Source organism: Orycteropus afer, unplaced genomic scaffold (genome assembly GCF_000298275.1).
Source record: "Orycteropus afer afer isolate SDZICR_OR568_19922 unplaced genomic scaffold, OryAfe1.0 scaffold00227, whole genome shotgun sequence".
Classification (NCBI taxonomy): Eukaryota; Metazoa; Chordata; class Mammalia; order Tubulidentata; family Orycteropodidae; genus Orycteropus; species Orycteropus afer.
The window spans coordinates 1,013,679-1,039,307 of record NW_006921814.1 but is presented as its reverse complement, the minus strand read 5'-3'; the positions used below and the strand labels follow the sequence as shown (position 1 = coordinate 1,039,307).

Here is a 25,629-nt window from a genome sequence, read left to right as displayed (position 1 = left end):
TCAAATGGTATTTCTAATTCCAACTTTTGAAGGAATCGCCGTACTGTTTTCTACAATGGTTGTACTATTTTACAGTCCCACCAGCAGTGTATGAGAGTCCATTCCATATATAAACCTTTTCTTGACTTTTTACAATACTGAACTAGTACAATATTTGTCCTTCTGTGATTGATTTATTTCACTCAGCATAATATTCTAGTTCATCCACATTACATAATATTTTGCAGATTCTACATTATTATTTAGGGTTGCATAGTATTCCATTGTGTGTATCTACCATAGTTTGGTTACCCATTCTTTGGTTGATGGGCACCTAGGTTGTTTTCCATCTTTTGGCTGTTGTAATAGTGCTGTGATGGACATGAGTGTGCATATATCTGTTCTTGTCTGGCCTCTCACTTCTTTAGGATATATATCTAGCAATGGAATTGCTGGATCAAATGGTGTCTCTAATTCCAACTTTTTAAGGAATCACCATACTGCTTTCCATAGTGATTGTATCATGGTACAGTCCCACCAGCAGTTTATGAGTCCCAGTCTCTCCACATTCTCCTCAGCATTTGTTATTTTCTGTCTTGTTGGACTTTGCTATTAGTGCTCAGGCCTGAGGGTATCTCACTGTTGAGATTTACATCTCTTGGAAGCTCTGATGGCATAGTACCTAAGTCATTTGACTGCTAACCAGAAGGCTGGGGGTGTAAACCCACCAGCCACTCTGTGGAAGGAAGATTGGGCAATCTACTTCCGTAGTGATACCGCCTCAGAAACCCAAAGAGATGTCAGTATGAGTCAGATCTGACTTGTAGTGAGTTTGGTCTTTAGGTAATGGCTGATGATCATTTTTTATTTCTTCTATCACCCAGTCATTATGAAGGAACTCTTTTTCTGTTGATCTTCCTATTGTTTTCTAGTTTTTTAGTACTATGATCTGAGAATATGTTTTGTGGTATATCAATGTTTTTAAATTTATTAAGTCTTGCTATGTAGCATAAAGGAGCTCTGGTAGTGTAATGCCTAAGGCACTTGACTGCTAACCAGAAGGTTGGTGGTTCAAATCCACCAGCCACTCCTCAGAAGGAAGGTTGGGCAATCTATTTCCTTAGTGATACTGCCTTGGAAACCCAAGGAGGGGTTGCTATGAGTCGGGACCAACTCGACGGCAATAACAACAACAATAAGAACATGTAGCATAACATAGGACCTATCATGGAGAATGTTCCATGTGCCCTGGAAAAAATGTATATTATGCTGTTCTTGAGTGAAGTACTCTGTAGAGTCTATAAGGTCAAGTTGGTGGATTGTATTGTTTAGTTCTTCTGTGTCTTTATTGATTTTCTTTCCAGTTGTTCTATGTTTTACTGAAAGTGGTGTATTAAAGTCCCCTACTGTGGTTGTGGAGTCATCTTTTTGTCTTTTCCATTCCATTAATGTCTAATTTATGTGTTTTGGGGCTCCTTCATGAGTGCATAGATATTCATTATGGTAATGTCTTCTTGTTCGATAGATCCTTTAATCATTATAAATGTCCTTCCTAGTCTCTTCTGGTGTTTATTGTCTTAAAGTCAATGTGGTCAGAAATTAACATTGCCATTCTTTCTCTTTTTTGATTGCCATTTGCTTGATATTCTTTTTCCAACCTTTGATTTTTAGTCTGTTTTTGTTTTTGTCTCTAAGGTGTGTCTCTTATAGACAGCATATTGATGGGTTATGTTTTCTTATTCAGTCTGCAACTCACCATCTCTTGAGTGGTACATTTAATCCATTTATATTCAGTGTAATTATCAACAAGTGTGATTTTTGTTGCTGTGGTGGTTAAGTTTTTGTGTCAACTTGACCAGGCCTGGTTGAATGGCTGGGCAGCTGGTGGTAGTTATTCCCCATGGTGAGACTGGTAATTAACTCCATGGTGGAATCTATTGGAGCAGCTGAGTGGCTGCTTTGGGTATGTAGTCTGCTTCCTGTATATAAGAAACAGCTTTGGGAATGGTCTCTAGCTTATGGCACACTTGAACCCTGCATGTAGCCGAGTCATTATTCAGCAGCCTGCCATGTTCTGCTGATCTTGGGACTTTCAATGGACTTAGATTAATGACTTGTTGTGTGGTTTGGTGACATTGAGACAGTGCCTTTTTACTTGTCAACCTTGGGCTTGTCAGCCTCAGCAGCCAGCAGCTGTCTGAGTGAAGAAAAGCCTCTGGCTTCAGTGGGCTGGGAGCAGGAGGCAGAGCTGAAGCCTAAGGTTGAGTGGCTTTCACCCATCCCCCAGAGTCTGACACCTGAACTCAGACTTAAAGCTTCCAAACTGTAAGAGGATAGACTCATGTTTGTTCCAGCCATCCCATTTGTGGTATATTCTTGTCAGAGCAGCACTAGGTAACCAAAACAGTTGCTGTCATTTTATTATATGTGTTTTGTGGTATTCCTGATTTCTTTCTTCCATATAATTTTCTGTTCTGAGCTCATTTGGTTTATGAATTGTGTTTTCACTTCCTTTGTTGCTGTTGTTTTAGTATTTGATAAAGATTTGTGCTTGTCCTCTTTTTTATTTTGATATGAATTTATATCATTTTTCTTTGAGGTTACCCTGTGATTTATAATTTTCGTCCCAAGTTTAGAATAGTCCATTCTATTTTGCTATGGTCTTGGCTTCCTCACCATTTAAAAGTTCTGTAACTACACTCTTTTTTCCCAGTTTTTGGTTTGTAATTATCCTCATTTGCTAATTGATGCCACTAATTCCCTATATACAATCTTGTAAGCTTATTTTACTTTGGATACTTCTATAACTGAGTTGGTTTCTGGGTTATGCCATCATATATGTCAATGGCCAGTTGTTGTTTGCTGTTGTTGGTTCTCTGTCCAAAGGACTGCCTTTAGCATCTTTTATAAGGTTGATCTGTTTTAACAAATTTGCTTTATTTCTACTTATCTGGAAATTCCTTAATTTCCCCATCATATGTGATGGACAGTTTTGCTGGGTATGTAATTCCTGGCTGGAAATCTTTCTCTTTCAGGGTTTTATATATATACCATCTTATTGCCTTCTCACTTTCATTGTTTCTGCTGAGAAATCCAAGCTTAATCTTACTGCTTGCCCTTTACAGGTACCTTTACTTTTTTCCTGTGCTGCTTTCAGTATTCTTTGTCTTTGGTTTTGGTGAGTATGATGATGATATGTCTTGGTGATTTTCTTATAGGGTCTATCCTGTCTGAGGTTAATTGTACTTCTTGAATGGATATATTCTCATCTTTCTCCATATCTGGGAAATTCTCTTCTAACAAATCTTCAGCTTTTTTTCTCTGTGGTTTCATTTGTTTCTTTCTTTCTGTTCTGGAATTCTGATTACATGTAGGTTACTCATCTTGATTGTATCCTACATGAATCTTAGGCTTTCTGTATACTGTTTTGATATTTTTTCTGATTGATCCCTTTCCAAAGAAGTATTAATTCTGTCTTCTATTGATTCAATTCTACTCCTTTGCCCATTCAATGTGTTATCTATTTCTGAAAATTTAGTATCAAGCTTCTGGATTTCTATCTGTGGACTTTGTACCATTTCTAATTTTTCATTTATTTTGTCATTTTGTTCTTGTATTGTCTTCTGAAATTGTTCTGGGGTTTTATTTGTGTCTTCCTTAATTTTGTCAGTATTTTCCTTGATCTGTCTCTCAATCCATTGAAGGTCTCTAAATATAATTTTTTGAATTTCTTATCAGAGAGTTTAAGTGCTGCTTCTTCCTCAGGGATGTGTTCTGGGTCTGTATCCTGCTCCTTTGGTTCTACTGCTTTATCTTGCTTCTTTGTGTGGACTATGATGGTCTGTTATCTCTGAGACATTGTGACACTGTTGTATTTATATTTAATGGGTGATTGTATGTTAGAGTGATTGGCCCCAGATTTTAGTTTTCTTTGAATGTATCTGATTGAGCAGGGTACTGTGCTCCTCTATTTGCTGATTGGCAGCACTTACACACTCAGCACCTCTTTCCTGATGGGTGTGATAGAGAATGAAAGTGGATACTCGGATCTCTGTTAGCTGTTCACGAGAGCAGTTATGGGTGAGTTAGGTTTGTATTGGGTGTTTTGTACTGTTGGCCAGTTGGTGTGGAAGCAAGTAGTGCCCCTCACTCAGTAGGCAGGGCTGCTGGAGGTGTGGGTATGGTTGGGTCCTATGGGAGTGATTGCGGTTTCCCATTTACACAAAAAGAATAATAATAATAATAAAAAAACATAAACCAAAACAGTAAAAGCAAGAGGACAAAAAACACACACCACAGAAACACATAGTAACACTCACCAAAAAGAGGGGGGAAAAAAAGGAGGAAAAGCAATAAATTAGACAAAATATTTAAAAAAGAAAACCCTCAAACTCACAGCCATCAAATCAGATCCAACTCATAGCCACCCCTTCTTGGGTTTCTGAGGCAATATCACTATGGAGGTAGTTGTACAATCTTCCTTCTGAAAAATATTTAAAGAAATACTTTAAAAGACAAAAGAAACATGAATAGAGAAAGGGAAAAAATACAATATCTGGGGAGCAGGAAGTAATAGAAAAGAGCTAGAGTAGGAAAATTATGAAGAAAAAATGAGAAAAATGCAGAAAGAACAACAATGGGTGGGAAAGAACCACAAGAAAGAAAAAAAATGGGTAGCAGCAAGAGGGAAGAGAAAAAACTAAAAAATTAGAACCTAGGAAGGAAGAAATAATAAAAATTAAAAGAGAGGCTGAAAAATAATAATTTTAAAACAAACAAAAGCAAAAACAAAAATCAGATCTGGTGGGAGGTGGCGTGTTTGGGGCAGAGCACCCATGTTCCGTTGGAGTACAGGGTGGGATGGAATTCCTGCAGGGCTTGAAGGTGGGTGGGACTGAGGGATGGACACACTTCTCTTCACCAAGAGGGTGTGGGATATAAGAGTAACTAGTGGAATATTGCACCTTTCCAGTTGTCAGTCTCCAGTATGTTTGTTCTCTCCTCAGCAAGTGACCCTTATTCTTAGGTCCCTGGCATCTAAACAATGCTGTTGCTTTAAATGTCCAAAATAGCCTAACTACTTGTAAACATAGAAAATGCCTGAGGCTTCTGGACAGGCAAAAGTCCACAGCTCAGTTTGTCTCCTTCTCTGCTGTTTCCTGTTTTAGTCATCAGCCACCATTGCAGTCGTCCTTGCAACCCTTGGTGAGCAGGACCAATTTTCAGGTTAATTCTCAGGTCCTAACACCATTTGGAAATATCAAAACTGTTCTGCCATCAGGATCACTGGTGGATCACAGCTCCATTTGTCTTCTTTTTCACTGTTTTCATGCAGGTTCTTCTACTAGTTGGCGTTAAATCCACTTCTGTATCCTTCCTTTCAATGCCCAGGGCTCCAGGATTATCTTCTTTATCTGTGTCAATTGGTTTCTCTTTTCCCTGTTGAAGAGGGTCTGTGTAACTTGTCTACTTATTTTACCATCTTTCAGAACTTCATTTATCTTTATGGCTGAATAATACTTGGTTATATGGTGGACCCACATTTTGTGTATTCATTTATCTCTTGATGGACACCTGAATTGTTTCTACCTTTTGACTATTGTGAATGATATTGCCATGAACATCGATGTAGAAGTCTCTGTTTGAGTCTCTGCTTTCAAGTCTTTTGGGAATATACCTAGGAGTAGAATTGCTTGATTATATAGTAACTTTATGTTTAACTTTTTGAGGAGCCACTAAAACTATTTTGCACAGTGACTATACCATTTTACAGTCCCACTAGCAATGGATAAGTGGTTTAGTTTCTCCATATCTTTGCCAACACTTGTAATTTTTTCCATTGTGCTAATAATTAGTGGAGGTGAAGTGGTACTTCATGGTGGTTTTGCTTTGCATTTCCCTGATAACTAATGATGTTGAGCATCTTTTCATGGGTTTATCAGCCATTTGTATGTCTTCCTGGGAAAAATGCCTATTCACGTTCTTTGCCCATTTTTAAATTGTGTTGTTTATCTTTTTGTTGTTGATCTATAGAGGTTTTTTGGATATTAACCCCTTATCTGATATAGCGTTAAAAAATATTTTCTCCCGTTATGTAGATTGCTCTTTCTTAATAAAGTCCTTTGTTGCACTCAGATTTTTAATTTGATATAGTCCAGTTTATCTATTTTTTCTTTTGTTGCTTGGCCTTTTGGAGTCATATCTAAGAATCCATTGTCAAAAAGAAGGTCTTGAAGGTTTACCCCTGTTTTGGTTTAAGAGTATTATGATTTTGGTTTTATATTTAGGTCTGCCAAAGGGGCCGGGAGGCCGCATCTTCTGACCTCCTCTAATTCCACAAGAGGAGGACAGAATCACTATGAGCAGCCCAAGGCTTATTACTGTGAGGCCAGACATGCTGCCTCCCTCCAGCCCTTTTACCAACCCTGACACCAACCATCCCTCCCATGGCACCCACCACCTCTCTGCTAGGTTTAATAATTTGCTGCAGTGGCCACAAAGAACTCACAGATTATGGAGTTTATTAGGGAAGCAACAGGCTACAATTCAAGTTCAGGAACCTGCTCAGTCTCCATCAGCTTTCTCACTAAATCTCTCTGTATCACATCTCTCTCTCAGCAGTGCGTCTCTTTCAGCAGCATCAGAGAGACACTGGCAGTCAGAAAGACATTACTGCTTTCTGCTTCTAGGAGGGCTCACTTTAAGCCCAGCATAGTGGCAAAACCAAGCAGTCCCAGCACCAGAATTCCACACACCTGAGAGAGAAAGTGAACTTCCCAGAAATACCTCAGGTGCATAACTTTAACTATCAGGAGCTACTCAGTTGCTCACGGCAAATTCTACCATGGAGCTTGTGTTAGGCTGGGTTCTCTAGAGAAGCAAAACCAATAACACTTATAGAGAGAAAAAGAGAGAGAAATTTATCTTAGGAAAATGGCTCACACACTTACAGAACCTGGCAAGTCCTAAGTTCCTAGATCAAACATCACGCTGGAAGCTTTTCCTGACTCACACAGTCACAGGAGCTGATGAGCTCAAGGTTAGCAGGCAGTATACTGGCTGTTGACTCCAACGGATGACAAATCCAAGATCACCAGGCCATATGGTGGATTGTTCGCTCATGGATAGTTGTAGGCAGCAAACAGGATCCAGATCCATTGAAGAGTCTTTCTTTTCCCCAAGATGTCCATATATACATTGGAAGCAGGCCATACCCCTAGGGAAACAACCTTTCAATGAATTGACTGCTCAAAATATATACATCTGATCTCATCATGGGAATAACCACATCACAGCTGCTTAAACCACTCAGAATCCCACCTGATCTTAGAGACCATCTGAATAATAGATTTGATACATTGAACACCAGTGACTGAAAACTGGACAAATTGTGGGTTGACATCAAAAACATCATCCATGAAGAAAGCAAAAGGTCATTAAAAAGACAGGAAAGGAGGAAAAGACCAAAATGGATATCAGAAGAGACTGAAAGTTGCTCTTTAATGAAGCGTAGCTAAAGCAAGTAGAAAATATGACAAGATAAAAGAGCTGAACAGAAGTTTTCGAAGAGCAGACCAGGAAGTCCATCAATGGATGTCATTGCTGATGTCAGGTGGATCTTGACTGAAAGCCAAGAATTACCATTTTGTTTGATTGATTATGCAAAAGCACTCAACTATGTGGGTCATAACAAATTATAGATAACATTGAAAGGAATGAGAATTCCAGAACACTTAATTGTCCTCCTTACCATAATGCCTAAAGGCACTTGACTGCTAACTAGAAGGCTGGAGGTTCAAACCCACCAGCCACTCCTCAGTAGGCAGATGGGGCAATCTACTTCCATAGTGATACTTCCTCGGAAATCCAAGGAAGGTCGCTGTGAGTCGGGTCCCACTCGATGGCACATAACAACAACAACAACAGCATACATAAATTAGACCTAACTAGATCTCCCTTCTAAAATTTTTTCCTGATAACCATTTAGTTTTCCTAATACAATGACTTAGGTATAATTTGGATAAATTAGTTACTTTTAACACTTTCTTGCTTGCCATAAAAACCTGTTGCCACTGAGTAGATTCCAAGTCATAGTGACCCTACAGAACAGAGTAGAACTCCCCTATGGGCTTTCCAAGGCTATAATCTTTATGGTAGCACACTGCTGCATCTTTCTTCTGCACAGTGGCTGGTGATTTCTAGCCACAGACCTTTCAGTTTGCGCTTGTAAAATGTCTCATGGTGGCCTTATAAGTGACAATGAATGAATGAATGAACAAATGAACAGCATCAAGGAAAGTCATACCTTCACCTCATGATGTATTTAGTATCAGTTAATTGGCTTGGAAATGGAGCAAGTACAAGGTCAAGAAGCTACTTAATTGAGCTATGTGTGATACTTTATTAATGCCATAATTAAGGAAGCACTCAGGGGCAGTGGTTTGTTCTTTCATGTGGAATAGGTTGGTATGCACATCACAATCTCTGGGAAACTTTAAAAAAATACTGTGTAGAATCCTGTGCCATATCTCCAGATTCATACAAAATTCCTCAGAGGCTTAGGAGACAAGAAGGTCTGTGTGTTGTCTCAACTGTCTTCCATCCCCCTAAATCAGCAATATTGTAAATTATATTTTTTTTCATAACTCAGATTAACAAAACTGACACTTACTTGGAGTCTACTTGAAGAAAAATAAAAGGGATTAAGATTAGAGGATAGAATAAAGATCCAGAGTATTTGCTGGATAAATAAATTAAGAGTGCCTAGGTTGAAAGTTGAAAGAAAATTTTCTTCCTCTTCCTAATGGAACTCCAGAATAGCTTCTTTTTGTGACCAGCAAAATCTACATTGATAAGTTATTTTCCAAGTACAACAGAGTAGAAGGATACTTTTAAAAAGTTGTAGACCTGTTGGTAAAAACAAAAACAAAAAACAAATCTGTTGATGTTGAGTCGATTCCAACAAATAGGGACCCTATAGGATAGAGTAGAACTACCCCACAGGTTTTCCAAGGCTGTAATCTTTTTCTTCTTTTTTTAAAATTTTTGTTAGGATTTGGGTGAAAGTTTACAGAGCAAATCCATTTTTCATACAGCAGTTCATACACATTTTGTTTCATGGTGTTGACTGTGATTCCCTACAATGTAAAAGCTCTCTTCCCACTTTCTTTCCTTAGTTATCTCTTCCCTTTGTCCTTCCCTCCCATGCATTCCCACCCCCACTCTCCCAGCTCTCTCTCCCTGTGTAAACACTACTCTTCTATTCTCCCATGATAGATCGCTCCAAGGAGTGTATATACCTGTTGTACATGTTCACCCTGTATGCCTATCTGTTGTTTGGCTGGAAGCTACAGGAGTGAGTTCAGTTCCACACATGTAGGGGAACTAGGGCCCATAGTCTCAGGAGTCTCACTAGGCTCTGTCAGACCAGTAAAAAAAATACTTGGTCTTTTTTTATGATTTTGAGTCTAGGTCAACATTGTTCTCCCACTATATCCAGGATCTCCTGTACTGATCCCTTTCCAACAGTAGTATCTAGGCAACATCTAGTTCTTCTGGTCTCATGGTCATATAGACTGAACATCACATGGTCTACTAGTCCTTTGGCCTAATTGTTTCCATATGTCTTTGGTTTTCTTCATTCTTCTTTGCTCTGGATAAGGAGAGACCCATCGTTGCATCTAGATGGCTGCTTGCAAGCTTTTAAGACACCAGTTTCTACTCACAAAGTAGGACGTAGAACAATATTTTTGTGTTGTATGTTATGCCAATTGAGTTTGATATCCCCTGCAACCATGGTCCCAGACCCACAGGTCCAACTACTCACTCCCTCAGAAAATATCTAAACAATATATGAGAAACATATATTCATACAGATGAATCATTTTCTAAGAAGCCACTACAACCTTGTCCCTTGTCAGTTCTACTGTACACTGGACATTCTTACAGCATATACAAATATGCCTGTAGAAACATCATTTGCCAGCCCTATACTTGGTTGTGGGCACAACCCCCTCTGCCTGACCTAATCATTCAGCCTGTCCACCTATCTATCTATCTGTAGATCAATGCTTACCATCACTGACAATGCAGTACTACTGTACGTGCAAAAGGGTTCATCTTTGTTGTCTGCACCTCCCATGTCAAGGCTGTAAATCTTTATGGATGTAGACAACTACATCTTTCTCCCATAGAGCAGCTGATGGATTTGAACCATCAACCTTTTGGTTAGCAGCCAAGCACTTAGCCACTGCTCCACACAGAAGGAATTGTAAACAAATTGCTTTTCGAGTATTTAAATTACATTATTGAAATGGTATTGTATTGATTCCCTAAGGAATTCATGGTTCTTATCTTCAGACCACTTATATTCTAGAAGAAATCTATGAAAACAGAGCTACAAAAGCATTTTGTTCAGAGTTTTGGCTTATACTTTTGGGGGAGCAGTTTTTATTGATGAGAATAAAAAGGATTGATGGTAGAAACCAAAGAAAAATCCAAGTGGAGGAATTTAAAATTTTAAAAGTGTAAATTGGGCAGTTTCCTCAGAATATAAGAATGGAAGGAGGAAATAATAGGAACTGCTTACATAGGGGTGAGAGGGACTTGGAAGAATGCAAATTCTTAGAGATTGGCTTCCCCCTCTCCACACTGTGCAACCATTTACACCTTGCTTTTAACCATATAACCAATTTCGTTGTAGTAATATAGATTGCTTATGTATCACTTTTGTTAAACTGAGATCTCTCAAGTAATTTGTTACCAAGTTGCAGAATCCTAGAATTCCCTAAAGAGTCTGGCAAGTTGCTGAACAGTTTCTCTTAGAAAGATCAGCACAAGGCCAGTCCCCATGAGGCGGAGGTCAAAGATGTCCCAAATGTCCAAACTACCATGCCACTCCATCATTTCAGACATTAACCCCTCCTCCTCCTCTCAGTAATTTCCCCAGTCTTAGGGTTCTGTATTTCGCTGTAACGCCTCACAGAACTCACAGACACCCAAGGGTTTGTCTCACGTAGTACTGGTGGAGGCTGCCAGGCTGGCAAGTCCCAGGTCCGTGAGTAGGTCTGGCGGATCCTCCCAACTCTCGGGGTTTGATGAACCTCGATCAGCAGATCAGACGGCGACTCTTGTCCCAAATCCAGGGGTGAGATGAGGATGATCCAAGAAAACAAAGCCGGAGCAAGAGGAGAGCAAATCTTCCCAGGAGATTCGTAGGTATACCCTCAGGGAAGCTAAGGGTGGTGACTTGAATTATACCCTCCAGCAAGGCAGGACTCAAGATACATTCCACCTGTGTTGCCCCAACAGAATTAACCTAAATCCCATCACAGAGTCCATTGCCAGTCATTATAGGGAATGACTACTACCAGCTGCCCAGCCAAGTTGATACCTGACCTTAACTACCATACCACCCCAAACAGGCATGGATAATGGGATTTACAAAACACCACAGAATGGAGGACAGTGGCTAGAAGGGCCACATCAAGCAATTCACTGCACAAGTACATGGCAAAATAAAACTACTGTAAGCATAATTGATCACCAGACATACCAAGGTTCCAGTAGTATTGGTTTGGTCAGACAACTTACGTTTTTTTTTTGTTGTTATGTGCCGTCGAGTTGGACCCGACGCCTAGCAACCCCTCTGAGGGGTAATACCCCTCTGAGGCGGTATCACTACCAAAGTAATTGCCCAAACTTCCTTCTGAGGAGTGGCTGGTGGGTTTGAACCACCAGCCTTCTGGTTAGCAGTCAAGTGCCTTAGGCACTATGGTACATGTATTTAGTCATTAAAAAAAAAAAAAAAGGCGGGAGGAAATGTGTTTGTGTGGCTTAGTGTCCTCACTAAAAAATACAAATACCTTTTATCTTCTAGCTCATAAATATACAAATTTTAAATAATGACAGTTTGCATAATTCTATATGATCAAAATGGTTCAACTTCTAATGCAAATCATTTCTAAAGCTATATGCTGAAATTATAGTTGAGATGTGTGCATTGTAATAAATAGTATTTTAATTTGATAATTAATTTGTGTTATACCTAAAGATGATGACTTGATTTCACATGTGCAACTATACACATAGTACTTACTATGTGTCAGGAATGGGTCTGTCCCCTGCCCCACCATTAATTCTCACAACAATCTTATCTGAGGTAAGAACTATTTTTATGGGTGAGGAAATTGAGGCATAGATAGGCTGAGTAATTTAAGATCACATTGTAAGCCATAAATATCAAACCTAGGATTTGAACCCACAGATTTCTGGCTTTAGTTTGTACTGCGAACCATTACATCTTAATTAAATGAGAATACTAACTAAATTAATGGAGGTGGATATTAAAAGGAATGAAATGAAGCTTTTCAAATCTAGTAGGTAGATTTAGGGATTTGGATGATTAGCAAGGTCTGGGACCCACTATAATAGAATATTAAGTTCTTGAGGACCAAAGGCATATGGGAATTTATTAAAAGCTGTTGAATGATTATCTAAATAAAGAAATTTTACATGACATAAAATGTCTTTGGAAGGACACTTTAATTTATGCCTTAATCAGTTTATCAACTTAAATTATTATAGATATCTTCATTCTAGTCATTTACATAATTTTATTTTCATCAAGGCATTGCTATTCTATTTTCCATTCTATATTAGAACCTGAAAATTTTAAAAGTAACAAAACATGAGAAATGAATAAAATGTTTATTTGGAATCAATTTTTAGCATACACTGTGATTTCTAAAAAAAAACAAAAAAAAAAACAAACACACTACCATCAAGTTAGATCTGACTCATAGTGACCCCTCCTTGGGTTTCTGAGGTGATATCACACAGAGGTAGATTGCCCAACCTTCCTTCCGAGGAGTGGCTGGTGGATTTGAACCTCCAGCCTTCTGGTTAGCAGTCAGATGCCTTAGGCACTATGCCACCAGAGCTACTCTGCGATTTCTAGTGTACCTTTAATAATTTGACACAAAAAAAATTGCTATCAACAAAAGGTTAAAATGTAGAGGAAATATTCTTAGCCATTTATGTTTTTCTGTTTGCATAGTAAGTTATACCAGACCATTGATTTAACATTGTATATGTTTTTACATATAAATTTTTCCGAGAATTCTTTATTGTTTTATATTATAGAATAACTTTATCAGATCTTTCAGAATTTGGAACACTGGCCTCTGTATACATTTTCACAAAGCCTCTAGTGTTGTTGTTATGTGCTGTCAAGTCGGACCTGACTCATAGCGACCCCTCCTTGGGTTTCCAAGTAAGTATCACTATGGAAGTAGATTGCTCAATCTTCCTTCTGAGGAGTGGCTTGTGGGTTTGAACCGCCAGCCTTCTGGTTAGCAATCAAGTGCCTTAGGCACCACGCTACCAGAGCTCCCAAAGTCTCTGATAGAACATATAAAATAAGAAGACTGTGATTTCTTTAGGAGCTCTGGTAGCATAGTGGCTAAAGCACTTGACTGCTAACCAGAAGGCTGGCGGTTCAAACCCACCAGCCACTCCTTGGAAGGAAGGTTGGGCAATCCTACTTCCGTAGTGATACTGCCTCGGAAACCCAAGGAGGGGTCGCTATGAGTCGGGATCGACTCGACGGCACATAACAACAACAACAACAATATGATTTCTTTAGGAGCTCTGGTAGCATAGTGACTAAGGCACTTGACTGCTAACCAGAAGGCTGGCAGTTCAAACCCACCAGCCACTCCTTGGAAGGAAGGTTGGGCAATCCTACTTCCGTAGTGATACTGCCTCGGAAACCCAAGGAGGGGTCGCTATGAGTCGGGGTTGACTCGACGGCACATAACAACAACAACAACAATAAATAGTCAAAGGGATTTTTCAGGCCAAAATGGTACTATATTATTCTCAGTTTTTAGGTGATTTCTTGATACTTTTTATTATTATTTGCTTATCATCTTTGTTACCCAATTATAATTATTTCTCTAATATTTTATACGATAAGTAGAAGCAAAAAAAAAAAAAAGAAAAGAAAAAAAAAAGGGGAAGGGAGACAATCTAACTAGTGGTGGTAGTGGTGGGGAGATTGTGGACCTTAACATTAAGTTGTCTATGAATCTTAGTTTAAGAGAACATTGGAAAGGAGCTTTAAGCAGCTTCCTTTGTAGAAAAAATGGCTCCTCTGGTAGCGTAGTGCCTAAGGCACTTGACTGCTAACCAGAAGACTGGTAGTTCAAACCCATTAGCCACTCCTCGGAAGGAAGATGGGGCAATCTATTTCTGTAGTGATACTGCCTCGGAAACCCAAGGAGGGGTTGCAGTGAGTCGGGTCTGACTTGATGGCATATAACCACAACAACAACATGCACAGGGAGACAGCTCAAGTGGCAGGAGTGCATGGAGGGAAGGACACTGGGAAGAGGTAACTATGGGGAGGAAGTGAGAGGGGAGCTGTTGCATTGTGGTAAATTGTGGTCAATGTCATGAGACAAAGTGTATGTAAACTGCTGTGTGGAAAGTGAATTTGCTCTGTAAATCTTCACCCAAATCACAATTAAAAAAAAGAGAGAGAGAGAGAGAAAGAAGCTTCCTTTGTATATCAGATTTCTGCTTATGCTGACTGCCTTTAGCTTCTTGAAATTCTGCTTAAGTAACTTTTACCATGGTATGTTGGTGAAATTCTGTAAATAGAATCATTTGACTGCTGAAAGCAGTTCACATCAAATATACTCTTCTGTAAAATTCTTGAGTGAAATTAGTCAACTAAGACAGTTATGAAAAATTAGACCTCTGGTATCTCACTTTTAAGTATTTTTTGTTAGCATTCATGAAAGGATTTTGGATACATTTACTTTGGTTAGACAAGTGAATTAAAGACTGATTCTAGCCACAACTTTGAATTTCTTCAATTGTAGGTTTGTATCCACCTTTTACAATTATTTAAAAATACGTCTTGTGGTTTGATTATGTTTTCTCTAGAGTTCAGTAATTAACTGCATGTGTGTGTGTTTTGAGAATTTGACAGCAGTGTAGATTGTTGTCACAGTTGTTTCAGCTTTGTTACATGACATTTACAAATCATATTTAAAAACAAATCATTTATGTGATTTGTGTGTTTTTATAGCAAGTAAAGTTTGACCCACCTTTCTAACTATGTTTCCCGCTGCTCTTCACTATTCCTCTGCCCAAAATTCTTGTTGTTATGTGCCGTTGAGTCGGACCCGACTCATAACGACCCCTCCTTGGGTTTCCGAGGCAGTATCACTATAGAAGTAGATTGCCCCATCTTCCTTCCGAGGAGTGGCTGGTGGGTTTGAACCACCAGCCTTCTGGTTGGCAGTCAAGTGCCTTAGGCACTACGCTACCAGAATTCCCCCCAAAATTCTTACTGTTCCGTAAATAAACTTAATTTCTTGACCTCATACTTTTACTTTGCCTGTTTGCTCTCTTTGGAATCTTCTCCTTAACTGTAGTCAAATCTTACCTATCTTAAAAGGCATCTATCTATCTATCTATATTTTTTTAATTCTCTTTTCCTTTTTGTTGTTGTGTGCCGTCGAGTTGGACCTGACTCATAGCAACCCCTCCTTGGGTTTCCGAGGCAGTATCACTATGGAAATAAGTTGCCCAACCTTCCTTCCAAGGAGTGGCTGGTGGGTTTGAACTGTCAGCCTTCTGGTTAGCAGACAACTGCCTTAGGCACTCGCTACCAGAGCTTCTTCTCTTTTCCTTAGCTGAAGTAATTTTGTTGTCCAGTAAAACTCTCTTTTATTATCTTTTATCTCTTAGATATCTTACACTTTCTATTTTATATTGCACTCATTTATGTACATATTTTATCTCCCCAGTGGTGCTATGGACTCTTACTAGCAAATGATAGAGCAAATGGTTGTACTGTAGATAGTCAGGGAGCTCTGGTGGCATAGTGCCTAAGGGATTTGATTGCTAACCAGAAGGCTGGCAGTTCAAACCCACCAGCAACTCCTCGGAAGGATGGTTGGGCAGTCTACTTCCTTAGTGATACCGCCTCAGAAACCCAAGGATGGGTCGCTATGAGTCAGATCCAACACGAGGGCAGTGAGTTTGTTTGGTAGATACTCAATAAAAATAAACAAACAAAAACCTGCTGTATGAAGCAAGAATGACAGATAATAATTCTTGCTAGAATGATAATAGTTTTGCTAACCTTGGTTTTTGCTTGTAAGTGAATAAATCTCTTAAGAAGTTAAGAGTGACAAGCAATTACAAATTACTTTCACGTTTAACAGTTCCTTTTCAGTGTGACCATACCAAAAAAACTCAAACTCACTACTGTCGAGTCAATTCCAACTCATAGCGACCCCCTTTGGGTTTCCGAGGTGGTAAATCTTTAAGGAAGTAGGTTGTCCAGCTTTTCTTCCGATGAGTGGCTGGTGGGTTTGAACTGTCAGCTTTTTGATTAGCAGTCAAATGCCTTAGGCAGTACACCACCAGAACTCCTTGACCATAGTGACATTACATGTTAGAGAGGGGGTGGGTGTGGTCTTTGGCCAGAGGGTAAGTAGGAGAAACCTACAGGGTGTAGCAAGTCCTTTTTGCAGTTGATTACACTCCTGTCTTACCAATTGCTGAAGCCAAAGCCTTGGAGTCATTTTGACTCATCTCTTTCTCTCATTCTGCATTCAGTCTGTCAGGAAAATCTGTTGCTTTTACACCTCTAAAGTACGTTCACTTTCCAACAGATTCTTTCAACTTCCACTGCTGCCATAGTGGTTATAGGACACCATCTCATACCAGTTATCAGTGTGTTAGCTTCCTAATTGTTCTCCTAGCATTGATTCCCCTTAGTTAATCATTTCAAAGGAATTAACTTTGGACCATTTTATAATTTCTGTGACATTGAAATCTCAAGATTTTGAATAATATCCTTTGGCAGGAAAAATACTATTCTACCTTGTTTGGGTTCTTTTCTAGCTGGATTCTGTGGGGTTTGTTCATGCAGTAGTCCAGAAGAAGCTTTTCCAGAAAACTTAAAAAGTGGCTATGAAAGTCAATAATATGCGTAGAATTATCACTTGTGATGATTCATTGAAATGTATTTTGCCATAAAAATTGTGAGCCATGTTTTCAGCAGCTCAGTGTGGTTGGTTAGGAGTGTAAGGATCAGTGGTCTGTAACTTAGCTTTAATGCAAAAATAAAACGTGCTCACAGATTGAAAGTTGCATTCAAACTCTTTTTTATTCCTTGACACAGTTATTAAAGACACATCTCAGACTTATAAAAACCCTGGGGTATATTTGGCTTTTCAATCTGTAAAGGAGGAATGAATTTTAATAGTTTTTTAAAATTTGTATTGACGTAAGTCAAATTCTCATGATCTTGACCATAGGTAGAGGTTAAAAAATCAGGGAGTATGATTAAGTTCTGATAAAAGTTATTTTCAGGAGAGCATAGATACTGTATCTTTCCAAATATATTCCATGGACTTCTGTGTCAATTTCTAATAATTTGAACTGGAGGGATATCAGTATAACTTGCTGTTGCTGTTACCTGCTGACGTAGGCTCCTGATGCATGTCAACCTTATGTACAGTGGGATCAGACTGGTGTGATCCATAGGGTTCTTACTGGTTGAATTTTTTGGAAGTAGATTGCCAGGCTTTTTTTTTTTTTTTCTAGTCTGTCTTAATCTGGAAGCTCTATTGAAATCTGTTTCACCTGATAGCAACACCGACGCCTCCACTGACAGACAGGTTGTAGCTGTGCATGGGGTGCGTTGGCTGGAAATTGAATCCAGGTCTCTCTCAGGGAAGGCAAGAATTCTACCACTGTCCCTTTATAACCCTCTAAACTGAATTAATAGTAATGGCATTGGCAGTCACAGGCCTTCTATGACTTTCCTGTAGCAGTTTCTTGTAACAATAACTCAATTCACTTGCCAAATACTTTAAAACCTGTATTACCTTGCCTTTGATATGGGAAGACAAAATATAATTCCTTTGATTATGCCTATCTTGGTGAGCATAATGTGTAGTTTTACTTTTGAGAAATGTTTTATTTTTTCAACTCTTAAACATAAGGTCCTAGGCACACATAATGGGCAAATATTAAAACAAAAAATTGCAGACCCCTGTAATCATATTTATTAGCACAGACCAAGATGCCTGAAATTCTAGTGAAAGAATGAACAAATGCAATCAAGACAGAATTCAAATTCAGATAATACTCAATATTTTGGAGCAAAAAAAAAAAAGATAATTTTTTATTATAACTAGAAACCTTACTTAATTCCAATTGTAATGAGTTATTGTAGGAGTTAGTGTCTAACAGTTCAGAACACTACAGTCTAAATTAAGGAATCTTAACCTGGGATCCATAAATGATCTCATGAATCCCTGCATTTTTATGTAGTTTTATATTCATGGTCATCTTCCTTGAAAGAAGGACCATAAACAAAAAATAAGAAACCCACTGCCATCGAGTTGATTCTGACTCATAGCGACCCTATAGGACAGAATAGAACTGCCTCTGATGGCATAGTGCCTAAGGCATTCCACTGCTAACCAGAAGGCTGGTGGTTTAAATTCACCAGCCACAACTCAGAAGGAAGATTGGGCAATCTATTTCCGTAGTAATACTGCCTTGGAAACCCAAGGACGAGTTGCTATGAGTTAGCTCTGACTGGATGGCAGTGAATTTTTTTTTTTTTTTTTTAGTTTTTAAAGAGTTTCTAAGGCCTTAAATCTTTATAAAAGCAGACTGCCTCATCTTTCTTCTGTGGACGGCTGTGGGTTCAAACTGCCAACCTTTTGGTCAGCTGCTGAGTGCTTTAACCACTGTACCACCAGAACTCCTTAAGAGGGACCATAGCTTTCACCAATTTCTCAAAGGAATCCATGATCCAAGAAAAGTCTGATCCTTATCCATATCTATATATCACTGTGATAAAACACTTGATCCAAGTTTAATTCTTATGACTGACATTAAAAATTCTCTATTTCTAGTTTATAAGATCTGTGATCCAGGATTTGAAAGATTAAGACAACTCAAGGCATTGTTGTTAATAATACTAGCAGTAGTAGATATATGAAACCCACTTTCCTTTTCTAGCAGGTTGATTCAGTATAAATAACTGCATATTATGATCCATATGAGTAGGATGGAATACATATTCAAGTGATCTCTAATTCCTCTGATCATAATTTTAAACATTTTTTTTTCTCTTTTTATTTTATATGATTACAAACTAGTGAGCATAGCTGATCCTGCTGCCCTTGGCTTCATTATTTCCCCGTGGTCTCTGCTGTTGCTGCCATCTGGTAGTGTGTCATTCACAGATGAAAATATCTCCAATCAAGATCTTCGAGCATTCACTGCACCAGAGGTTCTGCAAAATCAATCACTAACGTCTCTCTCAGATGTTGAAAAGGTAACTATTAAGTTTTTTGTTGTTGTTGGATTTTGCTTTTGTTTCTTTGTTAGGGGTAGGGAAAGGAAAGAAAGTGGACCACCCCACCTCAACCACCTAAAAAAAATAATTTATTTTAACATAATCATATATTCTAAGAAATTCACATTTATTTTATTTAAGAGTTCAGAAAATATTTTATAAATGTGTCTGGATCTTAGAAAACATGAAAATTATGAGCTGTTATTAATTCATTTTTATAAATACAAATTGAATATCTGCCATGTATAAAACACTTGTGTTCATGAAGAAAATACAAAAATAATTTTAAAATTATCCCTGATCAAAATGTGACAATTTATAATATATAGATTGTTACATAACATATAGATCTATAGTACATAGCTGAATGAAATAAATGTAAGAGAGGATAAAAGTGTTTTCAAAACCTAGAAGGCATATAGTTAATTAGAGTGTTGAAAGGTATCAAAGAGAAGGTCATGTTTGCATTGAGCTTTGAAGAGTGAGTAGAATTTAGATAAGTAGAAATAGATGGAAAGGGCATTGCAGTTAGGATTTTCAGTACATGCAATGATAAAACATAAGAAATAGTCCACTGTCATTGGGGAATGGGGTCAGACCGAGCACTAAGTAGTTAGAAGGTATAGGTCAGAAGGAGAAAGGCTTTGAGTGCCAGGGCTTTAAAAGACTTTCTTCTGATGCAGTGGGGATCAATCATATTTTTAGGAGAGTGACATGATATGATTTATAATTTCCAAAGTTAAGTTTGACGAGTAGATAACCACTCAAACCATTGCCATCAGATCAATTCTGACACACTCCAATTAGATTCCCACACAATCTAGTGTCTCCCTTAGTTATCTGCTCATATGAGCCTGACTAGATAACTAAGAGAGATAAAAGATTGTGTAAGAATCTTATTGTAGTGTTTAACAGGCTGGGGCAGAGAACTGAAAATATTCTATTGTGTTAGGGTATATAGAAGTGGATAAAGGAGATACAGTGGAGGCAGAATGAACAGTTGGACAAGTCATTTGATGAGACAGTGAAGGAGAGGGAAATATTTTTGATAGAAGTATCTAATCTGAGTACAATGATGCCACTGAATATGACAAGAAAAAATGGAGAAATATATATTATGCTTTGTAGCAGGCTGTAGATAATCTAGATATGAAACTCTGAAGAATTCATAATTGGCTATAAACATCCTTTCCACATACCATTTCCCATAAATGTTGAAATCAATGTATCTAATACTTTCCTGATAATAAAATTGTTAATCATGAAGCATGTGCATTTAAAATTTTGATACAGCCAAAGGAACTACTCCAGTTTATCCTTCTGCTGTCAATAAGAAGGTTTCCCTTCTCAGAGATTGAGTTGTCTATGTGTGTGTCTGATGATTAAGCTGGAGAAAATAATCTAGATGTGAGCCATCAATTGTGTGTTTGAAAAAAGACCAACAAGTATTGCTGTAGTCAATACAGGTTTGTCTATTTTTATATTCCATGAGATTCTTCTATAGAATCTTTGATCACACCTCTGATCAAATCTTTGCAAAGTACCAGCAACCTGTGAAGGGACAATCAATAGATAGAAAACCAAAAAAACCCACTGTTACTGAGTTGATTCCAACTCATAGTGACCCTATAGTTTAGAGTATAGCTGCCCCAGACTTTCCAAGGCTATAAATCTTTGTGGAAGCAAACTGCCTCATTGTTCTCCCATGATCACTAGCTATAAGGTTGAGATAATGAACTGCCAATGTTTAAGGCATTAACTCTAAGAAATTTACCATTACATGAAATGCGTATTTGAAAAGGGCTTTGCATAGTATATATAGTGCTTGCAGTGTTGGTTGTTGTTCTATGTTGTTGTTGTTGTTGTTGTTATGTGCCATCGAGTTGGATCTGACTCATAGCAACCCCTCCGTGGGTTTCCGAGGCAATATCACTATGGAAGTAGATGCCCAACCTTCCTTCCAAGGAGTGGCTGGTGGGTTTGAACCACCAACCTTCTGGTTAGCAGTCAAGTGCCTTAGGCACTAAGCCACCAGTGCTTTATATCATGAAAGAATGCAGGTGATATTTTATTGATTAAGCTGGATAGTGCATACAAAGCTATTCATATTCATTATTTAATTATTTTTGAATATTAACATTATTCATTTAATTAGTATTATTGAGCTGTGTGCATTTATTATATATACTCTTCATATATGATTCATTTAATAATAACAGAAGGTGATTATCACATTGGAAACAGGGATGTTATGTGTGCAAATTTAAGCTTTGAGATTTCTAGATGTTAATTGTGCTTCAGAGTATCTACAAACCAATGAAAAAGTTTTTATATATATGAGAAGTCTGTGAGGAAGTGTTCATAACTTCTCTCAAATGGGTCTGGTAACCTCAGAAAAATTATGAACCTCTTCAATAGAGTAAAGCCATGAATGTCTTAGTTTTAAAAAACTACTGTTTTATAGGAGAGTTACTCTCATTAGGAATAATTTTTCATAGATGTCTATGAGTTCTTTCTGTAAGACTTAAAATCTGCAATTAAAAAAAAAGGTGCTTAGTTGGAATTTCAAGAGCACAAGTGGTTTTCTGATTTGCTGATGGCTTTTCCAAGTTGGTTTAAGATGTCAAAATCTCCAAATGAGAAAGCCAATCATATTTAGGAACAACTGTTAGACCACCTGTTTGAGAAAGTGATTGAAGCCACTCTATTATGCTAAGTGTTTAGGAGCGAATGTTGGGGATAAAATGGGTGTGTAAATGGTGCCACTACTATTTTAAAGTTGATTCTTATCGTGAGTCTAATTAGCTTATTTCATGCCTTAAAACTCTTGTGCAGTTCTAAATACAAAGATAACAATGGCAAGTTTTTTATTCCTTTCACTGTTTGCAACATAAAGCAAAGGTCAGAGGAATCATCATATAGTATTTTAGTTTTGGTGTGGCAAGGACATTTTGAAGAAGAGGGTGGTAACTAACTACATTAAATAGCTTTCATTTAGGATATGCCATTAATCTAAACCAAAAGAACCAAGCCCATTGCAATTGTGTCCATCTCAACTCATGGTGAACATATGTCTTACAGAGTAGAACTGCTGCATGCAGTTTTTTTACAGAAGCAGGTCACCAATCCTTTCTTCTTTGGCACCACTGGGTGGACTTGAACCATCAACCCTTAGGTTAGTAGTTGAGTGCAAAATGTGTGTGCCATCCAGGCACCTGCCATTAACCTAGCACCCAATAAATAATTAAACTTTTTTTCAATGCCTAGTGAAGTACAGTGTATAATAGTGAGTGTTTAATAAGATCTTGACACATGAAAATGTTCCTTTCATTTAATAGTATTTGTATACAAAAGTGTTTTATAAATACTTCTCAGATATTGAGTGTGTGTATGTGATTATTTTCATACAGTTGTATGAAAATATTTATCATACTACCAACTGTGTAAATAGGCACTTATTTTATTTACCTTAAAATCACTTTTCAAGATAACATGTCCCTTTCAATAACTAGATGGGTTTATAAGGTCACACTAAGCTTTTTTATCCTCTGGCTTTTCCTTTTAACTGGGTAATTGCTTACTTCCTGCTTGCCTGGCACATGGTGTCTTTATTTGGAAGTTCTTTTGAAATCATATTCAGGAAATTGGAACCTAAGAAAATTATTGTAATTTCTCCCTCAAAAATATTGATGTACACCAGGGATTTATACAACATTTTATGTAAATAAAAGAAATCTTAGTTTAGTTGTACTGCAAGGGAAAAGTGAATAAGTCCTACTTTCATTTCTAACTGCATGGTAAGGGTCAGCATGGATCCAGTCCCCAAAGAATGGAAATGGATCCAGTCCTCACCCTCCTATGTCTCCATCCTCCTCATCACTAGCCTACTGTGATAGTTGGAGCTGTGTGTCTACACTTGGCTGGACCACAATTCTGTGTAGTATAAGCAGTTGTGATGTGGTTATTCCCATGATAGGATCAGATGAATATGTTTTAAGCAGCCAATCTGTTGAAAGGGAGTTTCCCTAGGGGTGTGGCCTGCTTCTAGTATATTTATGGACATCCTGGGCAAAGAGACACACTTCTGTGGATTGAGATTCTGTTGTGCTGCCTACAATTGTTGATGAGCAAACAATCCACCATTCGGCCTGGAGATCTTGGATTCATCATTCGTTGAAGTCAATAGCCGGTACACTGCCTGCCAATCTTGAGCTTCTCAGCTCCTGCAGCTGCAAGAGTTGGGAAAAGCCTCCAGCGTGACACTGATCCAAGAACTTTGGACTTGTCAGCTTCTATAAGTGTGTGAGCCATTTTCCTAAGATAAATTTCTCTTTCTCTCTCTATGTAAGCTTTACTGGTTTTGTTTCTCTAGAGAACCCAATCTAACACATTTGGTACCGAGAGTGGGGTCCAAAACAACAGAGGGCTTTGTGACAGGTTCAAGCTGCCGCGCAGGCTGCTCTGCCACTTGGGCAATATGATCCAGCTGATCCAGTGGTGCTTGAAGTGTCTGTAGTAGATAGAGATGCTGTTCAGAGTCTTTGGCAGGTCCCTATTGGTGAATTGCAATGCAGCCCTTGGGATTTTGGAGCAAAGCCCTGCCATCCTCTGCAGATAACTGCTCTCCTTTTAAGAAACAGCTTTTAGCTTATTATTGAGCTTTAGTAGAGACTGAACGCCTAACCATGGGCCACCAAGTCACCATGAGGCCTGAGCTGCCTGTCATGAATTGGGTGTTGTCTGACCCACAGAGTCATAAAGTTGGACGTGCACAGCAACACTCCATCATTAAATGGAAGTGATATATCAGAGATTGGGCTCGAGCAGGACCTGAAGGCACAAGTAAGTTGCAAATCCTTTCTGGGACTTCCTTAAAGGACAGTGGTGAAGGGAAGTCCTCCCAATGGGCAAAACTTCAAGCCATGCATATGGCTGTTCACTTTGCATGGAATAAGAAATAAATATGCAGTTACATAAGGATTCATGGGCTGTGGCTAATGGCTTGGCTGGATGGTCTGGGCCTTGGAAGGATGTGATAAGGATGTATGGGGAAGAGGTATGTAGATAGATCTCTCTGAATGGGACAATGGAGTAAAGATATTTGTGTCTCATGTGAATGCCCACCAAAAGGTGACCTCGGCAGAGAAGGAGTTTAACAATCAGGTGGATAGGATGACACGTTCAGTGGAAACTAGCCATCCTTTCTCCCCTGCTACTCCTGTCATTGCTCAATGGGCTCATGAACACAGTGGCCATGGTGACAGGGATAGAGGTTATGCATGGGCTCAGCAAAATGGACTCCTGCTTATCAAGGCTGATTTGGCTACCACCACTGCTGAGTGCCCAATCTGCCAGCAGCAGAGACCAACACTGAGTCCGTGATATGGAACCATTCCTCAGGGTGATCAGCCAGCAATGTGGTGGTGAGTTGATTACATTGGACCACTTCCATCATGGAAAGGACAGCATTTTGTTCGTACTGGAATAAATACTTATTCTGGATATGGATTTGCCTTCCCTGAATGCAATGCTTCTGCCAATACTACTATCTGTGGACTTACAGAATGCCTTATCTACTGTCATGGTATCCCACACAGCACTGCTTCAGATCAAGGGACTCACTTCACAACAAATGAAGTGAGGCAGTGGGCCTATGTTTGTAGAATTCACTAGTCTTACCATTTTCCCATCATCCTTAAGCAGCTGGTTTGATAGAACAATGGAATGGCCTACTGAAAACACAATTACGGCGCCAGCTAGGTGGCAATACCCTGAAGGGTTAGGGCAATGTTCTGTAGGTATATGCTCTAAACCAGCATCCAATATATGGTTCTGTTTCTCCAATAGCCAGGATTCATGGGTCCAGGAACCAAGGGTGGAAACGGGAGTGGTGCCACTCACTATTACCCCTAGTGACCCACTCAAAAAATTTTTGCTGCCTGTCCCTGCTACCCTATGCTCTGCGGGTCTGGAGATCTTAGTCCCAAATGGAGGAACACTCCCACCTGGAGACACAATACTGATTGCATTGAACTGGAAATTAAGAATGCCACCCAGTGGCATTGAGGAAGAGAAAAACAGAGAGGGGTACATGGGAGGTACAGACAACAAAGATGAACTCTTTTGCACATAACAGTCCTCCATTGTCAGTGAAGACAAACATGGGTGTACGGGTGGATAGATAGATGGACAGGCTGAACTAGTAGGTATGTCTATGAAGCGGGGAGTGTACCCCAGAACATATGTAT

The 25,629-nt window shown here is 38.7% G+C and overlaps 1 protein-coding gene across 1 annotated transcript in view; it reads left to right on the top strand.

The window, feature by feature from the left end:
• PTPN13 (protein tyrosine phosphatase non-receptor type 13) overlaps positions 1 to 25,629 on the top strand; it is a 303,937-nt gene that overhangs the window by 24,924 nt on the left and 253,384 nt on the right. The window contains exon 2 of the mRNA XM_042782048.1: positions 19,182 to 19,360. Within this exon, the coding sequence (XP_042637982.1) occupies positions 19,182 to 19,360 (179 nt within the window). The remainder of the gene's footprint in view (positions 1 to 19,181; positions 19,361 to 25,629) is intronic.